The sequence below is a fragment of the Camponotus vicinus genome, unplaced genomic scaffold, assembly GCF_025532165.1.
Source record: "Camponotus vicinus isolate PSW18456_S1 unplaced genomic scaffold, iyCamVici1.0 SCAF_10, whole genome shotgun sequence".
NCBI classification, from domain to species: domain Eukaryota; kingdom Metazoa; phylum Arthropoda; class Insecta; order Hymenoptera; family Formicidae; genus Camponotus; species Camponotus vicinus.
This window is the reverse complement of record NW_028141946.1, coordinates 17,699,106-17,715,274: the sequence shown is the minus strand read 5'-3', so window position 1 is coordinate 17,715,274 and position 16,169 is coordinate 17,699,106. Positions and strand designations below refer to the sequence as shown.

General features: G+C 32.6%; 2 protein-coding genes and 1 non-coding gene across 4 annotated transcripts; all 3 read right to left on the bottom strand.

The window, feature by feature from the left end:
• Positions 1-2,247: 2,247 nt before the first annotated feature.
• On the bottom strand, positions 2,248-8,361 carry LOC145960457 (uncharacterized). Of its 2 annotated transcripts, none has more exons than XM_083079953.1 (4): positions 7,756-8,361; positions 3,329-3,561; positions 2,691-2,870; positions 2,248-2,413 (listed from the first exon to the last, which is right to left on the bottom strand). In XM_083079953.1, exons 2-4 carry the CDS (start codon positions 3,559-3,561, stop codon positions 2,404-2,406), a joined length of 423 nt encoding a protein of 140 aa, XP_082936079.1. In that variant the 5' UTR covers positions 7,756-8,361; the 3' UTR covers positions 2,248-2,403. The 2 variants fall into 2 exon arrangements, with proteins under 2 accessions (XP_082936079.1, XP_082936078.1); XM_083079952.1 differs by lacking the exon at positions 7,756-8,361 and adding an exon at positions 3,936-5,073.
• A 144-nt stretch (positions 8,362-8,505) lies between these two features.
• On the bottom strand, positions 8,506-13,811 carry LOC145960456 (uncharacterized). Its single transcript, XM_083079951.1, has 10 exons — positions 13,555-13,811; positions 12,562-12,720; positions 12,050-12,214; positions 11,408-11,578; positions 11,195-11,303; positions 10,717-10,870; positions 10,421-10,547; positions 9,793-9,984; positions 9,312-9,644; positions 8,506-8,897 (listed from the first exon to the last, which is right to left on the bottom strand). The coding sequence occupies exons 1-10, from the start codon at positions 13,628-13,630 to the stop codon at positions 8,638-8,640; spliced, it is 1,746 nt and encodes a 581-aa protein (XP_082936077.1). The 5' UTR covers positions 13,631-13,811; the 3' UTR covers positions 8,506-8,637.
• Positions 13,812-15,841: 2,030 nt separating this feature from the next.
• Trnat-cgu (transfer RNA threonine (anticodon CGU)) lies at positions 15,842-15,913 on the bottom strand. Its single transcript has one exon. It is a non-coding gene; the product is annotated as a tRNA-Thr (tRNA).
• Between the last annotated feature and the right edge of the window lie 256 nt (positions 15,914-16,169).

Below are 16,169 nucleotides of genomic sequence, written 5' to 3'. Positions count from 1 at the left end.
CATGTGCGAGAAAGAAGCGAAACGGACACGTTGTACGCTCTCGTCGGAAATTTTCACGGATGCGTATTATTTATTTTGGCGATAAATAAATAAGTAATTAAAGCGTGTCGTCGATAATAAATCATGCTCCCGAATCAAAAGAGAATTCCTCGAGCGGGATAAAAGATTCCCCCCTCGTTTTTATCCGCAATCCATGAGTCTCGAATCAAACGTGCGCGTCGAACTCTGATTAGCTTCTCTCGTCGAGCTCTTTTATTACAACACGTAGTGGATTACCATTTGATTCTTTCCCAAGCCTCTCGACGCGATCGGTGCTAATCCGGACGACAATCGTTAAGGAATATAATCGCATTTTTTAACCGTAACAATAATTGTACGATAATTTTCGATGGCTGTCGCTCGCGAGAGAGCGAGAAATTCCATGCACGACGCTCTCGCGGGGTAAGAGATATATATTTAGGAAAAATACAGGGTGTCATGAAAGTGAGCATGACTGTAAAAAATTAAGGTAGATTGGCTCAAAATTAGAAGAAAAGTCTTGTACAGTTATGCAATATTCGCAATAATTAACGAGAAATAAATTAAAGAAAATCGGCCAATGCGACAACTGTACAAGACTTTTTTTCTAATTTTGAGCTAATCTACCTTAATTTTTTAAAGTCATGTTCACTTTCATGACACCCTATATACTCGTGTACGGCGAGGCCGGGCCCACGTACTTGACGAATATACGTACCTCAATGTAATTCCTGTAGTCGCGTAGTCACGCTAATGTTGGCGATATAAATAGTACGTAAGTAGTCTCTTTAAGCGACTCCACTTGACAGGCATCCTGGAATCACGCGCAAACGACTGTACGATTTTCGGAAACGCTTGATTGACTCTTTGCAAGTGTGCAAGTTTCGTTTAACGTTATTATTATCCCGCTGTCTTTTATTTATAATAAGTGTCCAACGAAACGTGATAAGAAAGTTAAATGAATGAAAGATTAATGGATGAACCGGAGTTTAATTTCAAGATTCGTTTCCATCCACTTGGACTAATTTTACTAACGAATCTAATTACCAGAGAGCAGGTACTCCAACTTGATTGTCATATCTCATCCTGAATTTTTAACTTCGTCTCATACACCTTTCGTTCGATTACAGTTACTCACAATTGTTTTAATGGAATTAAATAAAAATTAAAAACGACAATTATCGAAACAAAAGATGGAAAAGCGCAAAGGGTTAATACGTTTTTCACGAGGGTGCCTGTTAATCAATCTATCGCAAGTGATCATTTTTACATCAGTAGCGTAGCGAACATCCCTTATTAAATTGTTTAATTAATTAATAAAGCACCTTAAATTACAATTATTCATAAATGATTGAAATTATCGATAAACAAGTAGTATGTTTTGACATGTTTCACAATAGACAGGTTAAAAAAAAATCAAGTGTCACGTTCCTCTATCGAATAACATTTACTTAAAATATTAAATTTAATTAAAATATTCGCGACGCTACTGGTTATTGTTTCTACATCTATATCTGACTGTGAATAGAAGAGAACTTAATTGTACGTATGAATGTGTTACATGTTAAAAAAGATGTTATCGCAAGAGGATATCTAAATACACGCATAGCATTTAGCGAAATTGATGGCGAGGGTTGGATATTTGTATATTTCAGACGCATCGTGCGATTATATACTCGTTATTAAAAATTTCAATGTTACTCGGTAACATCTTCGGCAATAAAGATAATCATACGGCCATACGATTGTTCAGTGAAAGTCTTGTTTTTTTTTGCGCAAGCCTTCCCAGCAATTTTATTACTCTGAAACGATTGGAGTTTTCCAATAGCAATTTATAAAAGTCAATATCAGAATTCTCACAAAATGGAGAACATAAAATGAAAATTAATTAACGATATAATCAATATGGACAATATTAATTATAAATTATTTAAATAAATTATTATTTGGCAACAATAATTTTTATAATTGATACTAATATTATATTATTAATTACAAATTATTATTGTAAAATAATTACGTAAATTTAATTATTAATTATTCTACAAAAAAATTACCAAAAATGAAATATTTATATCAAAGGAAAAATTCTGGATTAAAAATATTAATTTTCTTTCTTCGCAAAGTTTTTCAAACGTAAATAGGAGATATAAATAAATTTTGAATAAATGATTAATACGCTCCTAAATATTTACAAACCATGATTTATTAGTTTATAACATTGGTAACAAAAATAATTGTTTCTTTTGATTATTATCGCTAAATAACGTCACGCTTATACTTAAAGTTGGGTGACCGGACTGAGATTCAACACGATGCACGCGCATTTTTGGCTGTTCCTCGAGGTAAAACAAGGAGATCAAATCGATCAAGTGTACTCCAGATTTACCAGCCACTGCAAAGAAAAATAAAAAAAAATTGTGCGACAGATATAAAAAATAATTTCTTGCTAGGGCGGTCAAACTTGTATTGTCCACGCGTTTAAATAAAAAGAGCTGGATTATTCTAGACATCATATTACAACTCTTTCGAAATCAAATTATCGTTTGTATCATAAAACGTATATTTCATATTCAATACAATAAAATATAATAGAGACACGATTTTAGTATTTCTCGATCGTATTAATCGTTAAAAAAAAATAAAAAAGCAAAGCAATTGGTTTTCCTTACCCGTAGGAAGTGTCTGGTTGCGACCAAACTGGTCCATCATATTCGATATGTGGTTTGTAAATAGGTTTGGGAACGATTTTCTCGATATAAACGGGTTTTTCGACATATTCCACATATTTCACTGGAGGCGAAACGTAAACATGATGAACTTCCGGTGCGCTGAAGTAACCGGCTTTATAACTAAAAGTGAAATAAAAAAGTAAATTAAAAAATATTCATCCAATTGTAGAAATATTGGTATAAAATGTATTTAGCATTGGATTTTAATTTTAATAATTACAAAAGTAATTAAAATAATCACAAAAATAATTAAAATAATTTTGAAAATAATTAAAATAATAAAATACTTTGTACAATATATAAATATATATTATACCAGAAAATACAAATTTTAATGTTTAAAAAAATGATGAGATTATTTTTTTTCACATGGCTGGGATATTTATATTAACTTTATATTATTATATATAATTCTATATTTATATTAACATACTCTATATTACATGTCACGTTACTCTCTGCTAATTGCAATCTCTATTAATTATAATTAACCATATAATATAATATAAAAATATTATTAATAAAAATGAATAAAAAAAACACACACACACAGATACTGATTCAAGAAAAGATATTACCCTTTCGCGACCCCAAGACCGAAACCAACGAGACCAGCACCGAGCAGTTTCTTTTTCAAAAACAGAGTTCTCTTCTCCCTGGGATGTATCGTGCCATCATCGACCTGATTTTCGATAGCGACATTTTGAAGGTCCAACGATTGTTGATTCTGTTGAACAGCCTCTTGCGCCGCTGCTCTCAATACGAGAAAACAGCCGACAGCGACGATAATGGTGGCAATAGTGCAATGCATCTGTCATCATAAAAAATAAGTATATAATTTGCATTGAAATTTATCCACTCAAAGTAAATTCACAACAGTATACAAAGTTTTTTTGTTCACTGAACAGCATTATAAGTGATAACGCAAAAGTCCAAGAGACGTGAAAAAAATTGAAACTAATTTTTTAATTTTAAATTAATTCATTTAATTAATTCAACATTAATTTAATTAATTTAAAATTAATTGAGTTAATTTAGAGTTAACTTTATTCGATGATTACAAACTCACACGTATTTTTGCACACAAACGCGTCACCAGAATCGCGATTGATAAGGAAAGAGCGGATTAAAATTGACTTTCCCCGGGCTGTTCAAAGACGAGAGAAACCGGTTCCCGGCACTTACCTTGCCTCTCAATGCGGTAATGCACGGTAGCGATTACGATGATGATACACCGCGAGGAGGCCCGAATACTGTGACTTTTGATCGAGGGATCGTTCGATTTTATACCGACTTGCCTACCGCGCCGCTATTTGCGGTTGGTACCAACGCAATTCCGGAGTCGGCCCTCTCTCTCCCCTTTCTCCCTTCTACTACGACACCGTACGGCTTAATAACGTCGGGTTGAAGGCGATTAAATCTATTGTGACACCCGGAAAACGCATCGTTGCATGCATCATGATAGGAAACCAGGCTCTTCACCAAAACTACAGTTCAATCTTGAACAGTCTTCGAGATACGAATGTGGAAATTCCATGAGAATCCCCTGGATCTGTCAAATGATTTCTTTAGGTGAGAAGAAATAAGTTTACTAATTGAATTTTTAAAAAATGGTCTTATGCATCTGAATCGAAGAACGAGTTGCGAGGAAATGAAAGAAACCAGTCACGATTACAAAACAGCTGTACGTAAATGGACCATCAATATATCTCTTTTGCATGTTAAACGATTGATTATAATACATTAACATAGCATTATATTTTTATTGCGTTATTAAGATCATCTAGTCTTTCATAATATGGCCAATATTTCTCTTCTAAAACATCACACGCGGAATCTGGCGACTGTTTTTCAGAAGTTCCTTGGATCGCGAAGGGTCGAAAGAACACGATGGAAGGGTAATCCATTATTTGGCAATCGTTGTCCCTAGATGAGACTTAAATAGACAGGATCTTGGCAGAGGATGTACAAGAAAGCGAAAGAAAGAGAGGTAATAGGAACATGACGCGGATGTCGCTTCGATTTATCAACCCCGGGGACGTGACAGAGACGGATAATGCATCGTCGCCATTGTCGGTCGCAACAAGTGGAGCGAGCCGAAAAGCGGAGGGAAGAACGAGAGGATCGAGGAATAAAGCGGGAGAAAGCGAGAGACTGCGCAACCCGGGAATTCTTCATTCTTCCTTCGTGTGGTGTTGTTGTGGGCGCGCCACGTGACCCGCCTGTCAGAAACTTCATACACGTGCTTCGGCCGCACGCAATCGCGCCGCGAGCTCATTACGTGCGCGATCAGACATTGTACACGTAATCACCCGTGGCACGCACGCCAAACGCGATCGACGCCGAGCGAATAACAATGGGACACCCTGTCGATCCGCTCACGCATCATCGCGATTATTATCTAACGATGCACGAGCGATCGCGCCGCATCCAGCTCAACCTGTCCATTTCTGGCCTCGCGGATCTTGGGAAAATGATCGAATATCATACTCCATAAAGATTCGATGAAAATAAATATCAACCTTGTAGAAAGGTGTGAAAATTATTAGACTAAAAATGTGTGAAGAAAATAAAAGGTTTCTTACTTAAATAATTCTATTAATTATATTAAATTTTTCTAACTAGTAACAAGTGTTATTTTTTGCGCAATAATAAAATGTTTATTAATATTTTTATGGAAATGAAAAATTTAAATTAAATATTTAAATTTTGTAATTTAAATTAAATAATTTAATTGCTCTGCAATTTCTAAAAAAAAAAATTAAAACACTGATATAGCCGGGCAATAACTTAAAACTCGAATGAATTTAATTGAAAAAAAAAGTATAATTAGAATTTCCTATTCACTAAAAAAGAAGAAAAAACAAATTCTAAATTTGGAAGAACATTTTTTTGCCGGAATTCTGAGCCTGAATAGACCGGACGATGACACGCGATGACAATTCGGTAATCGATGTAGAAAGTGTCTGGTGTGGGAGCTTTCGCAAGCAAACGTGAAGCGGACACGAAATTTCACCGGGGGACACGAAGGTCGCCGACGTATTTCCAATATATTTTCGACGCCTCGTACAAGGGCGACTCCGCGATTTGCCATGAAAGACGTTCTTTCACGTACGTCTCGCAAGTACGAGTCTCTTTCTTTCTCTGGGAATTGACAGGCCATTTGTGCGAGGAGATTAACATGTGGAAATGGAAGTTCGGCCGGAGCTCTTAATAAAAGATGCTTCCGAGGATAGACAGCTTGTCGCGACGAAGTTCAACCCTTTTATCATCTTTTAAATTGCGTTTCGTCGAGACAAATGTGTTGTTTACTACAGATGTAATTTTGTTTGCGTCAGTAGGTCACATATAGTCTTCATTCTTGTTTAATGCGATATGAGAATGAGAGATTAATTGCAAAAGCTAGAAAATATTTTTTGATAATGTGTGGGAGGATATACAATTTTTTTATTTTATTTAATTTCAATTTACCTCTAAAAAATATCGAATAAAATTTTCAATCAAATAAAAAAATAAGCAACTTTTATCTAGCTTTAAAATATACGAATAAAAAATATTTTATAAATGGATTTTACCTAAAAAATTCTTAATAAGATTTTAAAGAGCCGAGATACTTAATCAGATATTGATTAAAAATTATGAGAAAGATATACAAGAACTAGAAAATATTTTCCGATAACGTGTGTTGATGGATATGAAATTCTTTTGATTAATTTGATTTTCATTTATCTCTAAAAAAATCGAAAAATTGAATAATAATTTTCGGAATTAAATATAATAGAAAAAAATAAGCAATTATCATTACTAAGCTTTATATTGCTAAGAAAAATATTTCAAAAGCGGACTGTACTTGAAAAAAATCTGAATAAAACTCTAGATGCCGAGATATTTAAAATCGGGTATTAACTTGAATCTTGAAGATACTTGAAATACTTGAAGATACTTGAAATCAGATATTGATTAAAAATTATGAGAAATATATACAAGAGCTAGAAAATATTTTCTGATAACGTGTGTTGATGGACATGAATTTTTTTGATTAATTTGATTTTCATTTATTTCTAAAAAAATTGAATAATAATTTTCGGATTTAAATGTAATAGAAAAAATAAGCAATTATCATTACTAAGCTTTATATCGATAAGAAAAATATTTCAAAAGCAGACTGTACTTGAAGAAATCCGAATAAAACTCTAGATGCCGAGATATTTAAAATCGGGTATTAATTTAAATCTTGAAATACTTGAAGATACTTGAAATCAGATATTGATTAAAAATTATGAGAAAGATATACAAGAGCTAGAAAATATTTTCTGATAACGTGTGTTGGTGGATATGAAATTTTTTTGATTAATTTCATTTATCTCTAAAAAAAATCTATCCAATAATCTTCGGAATTAAATATAATAGAAAAAATATTGCATAAACATAAAATATTTCATAAGAAAAGATACTTTAAGATAGAGACACGACATCTGTACATATCTTCTTTCTTTGATGTTTAAATAACTTTTCGTCTAATATATAAACCATTCCATAGGATATAAATCATATTTTCCGAATCACACAAAACAGATGCACACATACACATAAACGCGCGTGCATACACAATGTATAATACATCAGTGAAACGCCGCCGAAACGTGCAGTAAATCGGCCACGCACGTACTAAATTCGATATACACTTTGGCTTTGTATTCCTTCCTCGGTACTCTCTCCGGAGAGGAAAGTGGCGTTTCACGACATCCGCAAACTTGTAAGGTTCGCCACAAAAATACCGCATGCCGCGACTACAAAGTGTCCTCATGAATATTTCATTAGATCGATATTAGCGAGACCTTTTATGAGGAATATGTTTAATGAAGAGAACTTCTTTAGAGAGGATTTGTCAACTGAAGTCCCAGTATATGTATATATATGTCTATGTACAAGTGTATGCCTCTTATTTGCATTTCGGTCCTTGTAAAATACGTAATACTTATCTAAGTGTCTAGACAGACCTTACCTGATCGAGCAACCGCTCGTCTCAACAAACTATCGAAACTACGTGCCTCGGCATACATATTTCAGCAATGACGCGTATTTCCAGAGTGAAATCAATCGATACACCCGACAATCCCAGATACGTGTTGATCTTCCAAATAGTAACATTGCGCAATGTCAGTTAATCTTTCGCGTGCTACTTTCGTCATCAGAAAATTGAGTGTCTCCTGAAAATTATGCGTACGCTTGCAACATGAAAATCAATTTTTAGAAGCATATTATAATAGTAAAAAATTAAAGAGTGAATTAGGAAAAAAATTTATATAAATAATGAGATAATATTTTCAATTAAATTTTAATTTTTAATTAATATTGACAAAATAAAACACAAAATAGAATTAAATTAAAGTGAGATGTCTCTCTCATACCAAGAATACTGTCAAATAATTTATTATTTTATCGAATATCGATTTTTTTATATTAAAAGATAATTATAAGTACATTAATTCTATTTTTTATATATTTAAAATTAATATATTTAATATTATATTTAATATTATATTTAATATTAAATTATATAAATTTGATATTATATTTAAGATTAAATATTATATTTAATATTAAAATTGTAAATGTCAATATTGTATTATAAGTTTCCGGAGGATCTTCTTTAACGATAATAACACAATAATATTTCATATTAATACAAAAGATTTTATCATAACTTCTGTTTCCTTAAAGTTTATCCGAATAATAACAAGAATTAGATCAATGAAGGTTCAGATTACTTTAATAATTTTCTATCCACAAAAATTCTCTTCGTTCATCGATTAATTAGTTAACCCGAGAATCAATTTAATTTTAATTCCAGACCATTTAAAGAAGGAATTTCGATAATGTGGCTCTACATTTCGTCGTTATCGGTAGGTCGGGCTAGATTAAAATCGAGGATTTCGTCCGACGTTAAGAAACGAACGTCGCTGTCCTCCGAGAGCGCCGAGCTGCTCGTTCCTCTCTTGTAAGTTTTTCTCCTCCTAATAACCATGATCGTGATGACGAGTGCCACGGAAAGGACGGTCAAAGTCGCGCCGATCGCGATGACAGTCTCCGAGATCTCGATGCCTCCGCGTCTCTTCTTCTCCGGATTTTGCTCTTCGTGCAGATCTGCGAATTTTTTATCGTCGTCAATAATGTTTTTTTATCCATTTTATCAGACTTAAATTTGCACATTTAATTCGCACATCTAATTGGAAAGATTTTTTTGAAATAATTAATTTCTGAAATTTAACTCTTACATTTATGCTTGATTTATGTCACAAATTTCATATTTTTTTTAAATACTTGCTTGAATACAATCAAGAATTATCGAGATCTAATAATATTATATATAAATTTTTCTCGGGAGATGAATTGAAATTTAAATGCGATTATTTGAACAGGAAGCTTTGGATTTCAACTTTCAGTTCATTTTAAACCCTCTTTTAAGAACAACTAAATTGAAACCGGAACGTCTTGTTGCACGATTCAATTTTACACCAGAGAGAATCTCTGTCACTTTATGTATACAATAGACGTTACCAGATCGATCCTGAGGTTCTATGTATTTTGTTGCGACGGTTGTCTTGGGTTCGAAAGGCGTCTCCTTTGTCTCTGCCTGTCGCGTTGACTTGACAGGTGTAGTTGTCCGTGGCGGGCTCTTAGTTTGAGCCTTGACCGTTGTTTTCGTGGTCACGATGGGTCTTTGCGTAGTCGACGACGTCGTCGACGAGTTGGATATACCCGGGTCGATGTCATCTTTCGGATTTATAGAAAATCCTGTCAGAGTGGAATTCTTCACCGGTGAAATCGCAGTGCTTCGATTATCCGATGGTCTCGTGACCTCGTCGGGCACTGTCACAGCGGTGCTGTACCCTGTAATTGCAATCGAGAATTTTATTTTTAAGGAAATCTCCCTTAAAATTAAATGAGATGTAATAAATTGGTACTATCATAATTTTCAATTACGCCGAGCAACTCACGTCAGAGATCAACAGGTCTTATTAAGCTGCACGTTAATTACCTAGTATGCAGTATTCAGCGTAATCCGGGCAACATATAGAGCGTTCCGCACAATCAATCGTGCAGAGGCAGCTTTCTGGTCCAAATGAACCATGAGATAATGCGTCGGAGGAAAGGGTCGTTGTGGAGATTGTCGAGGAAAAAACGCATCTATCCCGACAGGTTTGTTGCGCGTTGACTATTTCGACTTGATCTAAAACAGACACGAATCTTTATAAAGAGATTATATTATGTAAATATATGCAATGTATTTTTAAGTACAAATATATTCAATATATTTTAAAAAGATATTAATTATATTAAAAATTATATAAAATTATATTAATTATATTAAAATTATATTAATATATTTTAAAAAGATATTAATTATATTAAAAATATTAATTATATTAATTATATATATTATATATAAGTATAATTTAAAATCTTTATAAATAAATATGTATTTCACATATTTTGATTAGAATTCCGGAAATTTAATTTACAAACTACTCTCTCTTCCAACATTTTGAAAAGGAATTTCCTGTCCTCGAATAAGTCTTACTGACTTGGCTTATTATTATCTTACCGCAAGCTGCACCGATGCTTCCTGTTGTTGATTTAAGAATCCATTTAAAAAATAAACTTACCGTCATCGCCTACAGTTACGCTGGTAGATTCATTCTTAACGATGCACTCGTCCCCCTGTAAAATCGCAATATCGTCTATCGCGATATCACTCACGTAACTGCTGCCTCTCACTCCTTCTATAACAAGCTGTAAATAGCATTGAAAATGTAAAAAAATGTTATGTAAGCTCTTAATTTCTCATGTTTTACATCTAACTTTTTGTATTTTAATATAGCAATCCAATATTATTATATAAAGAAAAATATTCCGATTAAAAGTCGAATTTGATGAAAAAGATGCGATCGACGACGCGTACCTGGAAGCTGATATTAGTTTTCGGCAAGTTAAAGATACCATGAAACCATTGATTCCCTTGATTTCCGCTTTTGGTGAACATCAATCGCGACGCAGAATCCTCTTGCTTGAAATAAATGTTCAGTGATCCGATTGTGGCACCATACATGTGATACCTGTCAACCCAAATACATATGAAAAAAATCCTTAATAAAATACTACAAGAAAAAATGAAAATTTTATAATAATATATAATGGCTGTTTATTTTTGTACATGATATAAACTAAACATTGAATATTTTACGATATTTTATATAATTTTTTTGTTTTATTCCATTCATAAATTTATTTATTTATTATTTAATTCGTAAAATTCAATTTGAAAAGATTTGATTTATTTAAAAAATAACAGAATAAAATTGTGAAATTCTCTGAAAAGCTTGACGCGAGAATTGGAGAGAGCGATATTTTATTTTATGTTACGTATTATTTATATTTACCAGAACGAGAAACAGCCCGATTCAGTCAATGATGAATTGTACAGAGGGGATATAATTCTTGCCGTATCGTTCACCAATCGACCGGACGCCTCGATATAAAGATAATGGCCTGAAATCATCGCGAGCATAAGCGAGCGTGTGTTCGAAGGACGATGATTTTTTTTTTTAATCTAACGCTTCAGCGAAAAAAGTCGAGGATACGAAGATACGTACCGTCATTTCCGGCTCCCAGAGTATGATCGTGCGTAGGACCGGTACCGATGTGCAGGCTCGGTGTCTCGAAATTATGGCGCTTCCAGTCAAAATCGTGCTGCGGGTCCTGCTCCCACCAGCAGAGATCCGTACTCTCGAAATCGCATTTCGTGGGAGCGAGTGCTTTCGCGTCTTGAATGAAACATCAAGATGTTACATTAACGCTAACATATTACTTGCAAATGACACACGCTATTAAATTGCAATAAAAAAAATTGAATAATTGAATAAAAAAATTGAATAGAAATAAAAATGATCGAGTCTTAAATAAAATTGACCAAAAGAAAAAAGAAAAAAAGACAAAAGGGAAGAAAAAGCATTAAAAACAGATAATTAAAAATGAATTAATTATTATATATAAATTATCTATTATAAAGTATCTATTATATATAAATTGTAAACAATCATGCCAATTAAAGTCCTCGGTAGCAAAAATTATTTAACCATCACATACTCCCTTCTGCCCCAACAAAAATAATTATTGCCCCCAAATATTCACTTATTAGTGCCTAATAACTTTATTTATTGTTGCAGAATCTCATGCAAATATCGTATAAAAAGGAGATAATTCCAAGGAAAAAACAATTAAAATTATTATAGCACCTCGACAATAAGGAACCGTCCCGTTCCATTGGACCCCGTCACAGTAAATGTCAGCATTGCCGATCAAGTTGTAGCCAGGCTCGCAAAAGAACATCAATATCGAGCCGTCCAATTTTTGTGCCATGAGTGAATGAGGCGGCGTAGGTGGCGGATGACATTCCGCATCTGTACGTCATGTGTAAAGAGATAAATCAAATTCACTTATCTTGGGTATATTTTTTCCTTTCATTCAAGTCGCAACATCAACTGCCAGATTTCTCCTCGTGCGAATTCGCGGAGCGAAGTCATCTCCCAATGTCAATTATTTAAAATAATTAATATATGTATTAATTAATTAATAAATTTAAAATATATATTAATTATTTTAAAATATATATTAATTTAATTTAATATATTTTAAAATATGAATTATGTATAAAGGTGAGAAAAAATTTGGCAGATATCGTGTTGACATCTGGAGGAGGAATTTCGTCTATCTCGCACACACACATGCATGACATGACTTTACTTACTCACACACACGGGAGTAGGTGTGTCCCATTGACCGCGAACGCACGTAGAATACTTGTTGCCAACGAGAGTGAATCCGTCGAGGCAGTTGAATCTTACAATTCGACCTCGAGCCCGAACGCGAATCTTGCCATTATTCAGTCGCATCATGGGACATCGAACTGAGAAGAGTACGATTAATCTTTCATTGATTTGATTGATTCTTTGATTGATTGAGTGATCGAGTGATGAGAATTCTTTACCTGGATCATATAAAAATAAATAATACAAATCAAAAATAAATAATAAATTAAAATAATAAATTAAAATAATAAAATTAAAATAATAAATAAATAATAAATAATAAAAAATGAATAATAAATTATAAAATAATAAATAAGTAATAAATAATGAAAATAAATAATAAAAAAAGATGATTAATAACATCTGTGTAAAATCACATAAAATGAAGTAAGATAAGAGCGCTTAGATCTATAACAATATGATCCTGGGATAATAACTGTTGATTTCTCTATCTCTCTCTCTCTCTTTCTGTCTCGATTATATAAGCTCCAAAAGTGTATAGAGTAATTATGTAATAATATTACAATTAAACATTAAATTAGCGTAATTAGTACAGTCAGTATAATTGTTTATCGATCACACATCCATTATCTAACACACGCCTGTGCTTTTGCTTTTAAATGAATTATTCCCCTCGTCTCTCTCGCACCGCGAGTTTAAATGCGATAGAGCACGCGATTACGATAATCAAGTTCGCGGCTGCGTAACGATATTTTTAATTAATTTAAAATTAATCAATCTTTTTCATATTTATTTGTTCGGTAACCAATTATAGAATGACACTATTGTTAATTTTATTAGAATTCTATCTCGTTGAAAGAACGTCGCACATGACATGTTGCACTCACTGCACGTTGCTTTATTATTGCGAGTTACTTTATTCCGTTTGACCTCATTTTTTTACGCGTAAAATTCGTTATTTCTCTGCTTACTCTGCACCTGCCAAGAGCAAACGATGCACTGGCCGAAAAAAGTGAACAGCAACAGGATCACCGAAGGACACTTCATCTCGACGTGGATGTGGGACTCGTACAACACAAGCCGGCCAGATGATGTGCAAAAATACCTTTGTAATTTTCTAAAAGCGATCGCGATAGCTGGCACGAAGACTGAAAAAACTCCCACGGAGAAGAAAATCGAGTTTATACACCATTAAGCGCGGCGAGTACATAAATGAGAGCTAAGACTCATCCTTTTATTCGGGGCTGTAGTTTTTGTAGCCGAGGGCGGGAGCGCAGTTTCCGCTGGCACGCGAGCGATAGCTATTTTATCGTCCCTTCCGGTGCTTTATCTTCGTCGAACGTCGCTAGGCCTTGAGGAAAATCCCTGGAGATTGTATTTCGTGCGAAACATGTCCGGCGCCAACTCGATTGATCCCGATTCAGGATACGAACTTTTCCATTCCGGAGTCTGTGCGACAATTTATCGCCTCGGTCGTTCGCGAGCCAGATATTTTGGAAGTTGCTTCTAATCCTAAAGAGCTCGGGAGTCCATTAAGCAATTGGAGATTTTTATTCGAGAAGAAATATAATTAATTTAAAAAATATAATCCTTTAATTCGATTCAAGAATTTATTCCAAATAAATCGAATTTCCTTAAGAAATGCAAACTCTTTTATTTTTATTCCCGAGTCGTACTCAAGTTTTGCATTAAAACTTCATTAATTATTAATCTTATTTTACGTCTATATAAATTCAATAATTTTAAGTGTAAAAAAATTTAAAATAATACATTAAAAATAATGATTCATTTTTAAAAAGTCGAAATAAAATGCGCAAATAAACGCGTCAAAAATCGATTTTGAAGAAAAAATATGTAATTAGCAATTAACAATTACATATTTTTTCTTCGAAACAACTATGTGTTTTCTTTACACCAATGATTGATTTGATTCCTCTCATTATTTTGTACATAAAAGTATTAAGGTAAGATAATCGAAAAATGAATATTTTACAAGATATTTTACGGTTTATGTAAAATTAAGAAATGGTTTCAAGCCTTATAACTCAAAAAGTACTTGAGGGAAAAATATTTTATTATAGTGTTTTGGAAAGCCCTCGAGATAAGCTACAAGAATATGCAATAAAAAATATAGTGTTCCATTTAAGAAATTGAAGGTGACCTTCATGTGACCTTCAAATAACTCTTCAAGGTCAAACCAATGGTACCCTCTTATGGACCCCTTGAAATCATACAACTTTTGTCTGAAACATTTTTGTCTTAAACTTATGGATTTTGAGATATTTCAGTGCGTAGATTAAAATGGCCTACCCTGTATAATATAATATATATATATATATATTAATGAAGAGGACGGAGAAGGCGGATAAAACCATCGCAAGTCAAGGAAACCCGAGGTGCAACGAAAGATAGAGACAAGAAGTAATAATGACTAAGAACAACAACAAAATAGGAAGCCAAAGAAGCCAAAGAAACCAAAGATACCAAAGATACCAAAGATAATAAAGATAGAACACAAAGAATTACTAAACTACAAAGGGAGATCTAAGAGTTTTTACACACTCCATATAACATATAATACATAACATTTAACATTTTACTCATTTAGACTAGATTAGATTAGATAGGAGCTAAGACAGATAATGTTTTCTTATTCGCAACGTTATTTTCATTATATTTTTATTTTATTTTTGATTTTGATTTTATTCTGATTTTACTTTTATTTTACTCTTATCAGCAGTTACAATTTAATTTAATTTTATTTTATCTTATCTTATTTTATTTTATTTTATAATATCTCATATTACTTTCCCCGCCTGTTACGCTAAAGTTTAGATTTTAGATTTTAGATTTTAGATTTTAGATTTTAGATTTAGATTTTATTTTATTTTATTCCATTCAAGTACTGTAACTTACACCTTACACTCTATACACTTTATATATTATACTTTATTCTATTTCTATTTCTATTCTATTTTAATTTTATATATTATATCACATTTTATATTTTATATTTTATACGTTAATGAATACAAAACTTGTAAAGCTCTGTAAGACTGGAAGTCCATCCAAAGCCGTAAGGCATGGATTAAGAACAATAAATAAATAAATATATATATTAATGATAAATATATATAATATTTATTATTAATATAACATCATTAATATCTTCAATTATCAAGAAAAAATGTAGGAAATGTACAAAAATAATATACTCGTGAAATTATACAAAAAAAAATACGCAAAAATTTCTCGAACTGCCTCCTGTGAGGTTTGATCTCACGACCCCTGGTTTACGAGACCAGTGCTCTACCACTGAGCTAAAGAGGCTTTGCAGTTCCCCTCTCTTAGAAAGGTATAAAAGACGTTGGACTATTTAACAACAAAAATTGTAAATTTTGTAAAAATCATTTTATGCATAAAAAATATATCGAATTGTACTTTGACAATTTTATTATATTATTCATAGTTCTGTTTATTCTATTAATAATTCTAAATAGAATAGAATTTTGTAATATTTTTTTTCCAAGTTTCGAAATATACAGGGTGTACCAAAAAAATCGCGAAAAAAATTGCCAAAGGAAAT